The following is a 578-nucleotide window of genomic DNA, read 5'->3' on the forward strand; positions in this document are numbered from 1 at the left end:
GACAATTACCGTATGAACCAGTAATGGCAAAAATAACAGTTTAAAAAAGAGAGGGGAATGATAATATGTGATCATCATATCATTCAGTTATATTAAGTTATATACTGTGGGAAAACAAGTATTAATAAATATAACTATCAGAGGGACACAATATCTGCTTTTCTGTACTCAGAAATTATGCTGTAGGAATTGTGATAAGGTGTGATATGCCAAACAGTGTATTGACAATTATTCTAATTTCCAGGTCATATAAGTACTTCTCAAGATGACAGTTACATCCATGGAAGTTTCATCACCTAATAATGTTGATAAATTAGCATCTGCATCTAATGAAGATCCCAAGGAGACCTACAAGAAGCTCGATGACCCTGGGAGAGCAGAAACGAATATGGATAATTCAGAAAATAACGGAGCAATAGGGGGAGAAGCAAGAACTCATACAGAAGGAGGTAAGTTTACAATTTCATTTTCTTATATTATACAGGTATGTTATGGGAATTTGTTAAAAACTGTTGAAAACAGTCAAATACATTTAAGTATATAGGGATTAAAAAGGTTCTCATGTGTGATATTGCATC

General features: G+C 33.0%; 1 protein-coding gene across 7 annotated transcripts in view; it reads left to right on the forward strand.

Moving 5' to 3' along the window:
- Positions 1-578, forward strand: part of LOC119592494 (solute carrier family 40 member 1-like) — an 18,573-nt gene that overhangs the window by 11,820 nt on the left and 6,175 nt on the right. For all 7 annotated transcript variants that reach the window (XM_037941337.1, XM_037941339.1, XM_037941341.1 and 4 more), the window contains exon 2: positions 245-449. In XM_037941337.1, the coding sequence (XP_037797265.1) occupies positions 266-449 (184 nt within the window). In that variant the 5' untranslated portion in view covers positions 245-265. The remainder of the gene's footprint in view (positions 1-244; positions 450-578) is intronic.

Source organism: Penaeus monodon, chromosome 30, assembly GCF_015228065.2.
Source record: "Penaeus monodon isolate SGIC_2016 chromosome 30, NSTDA_Pmon_1, whole genome shotgun sequence".
Classification (NCBI taxonomy): domain Eukaryota; kingdom Metazoa; phylum Arthropoda; class Malacostraca; order Decapoda; family Penaeidae; genus Penaeus; species Penaeus monodon.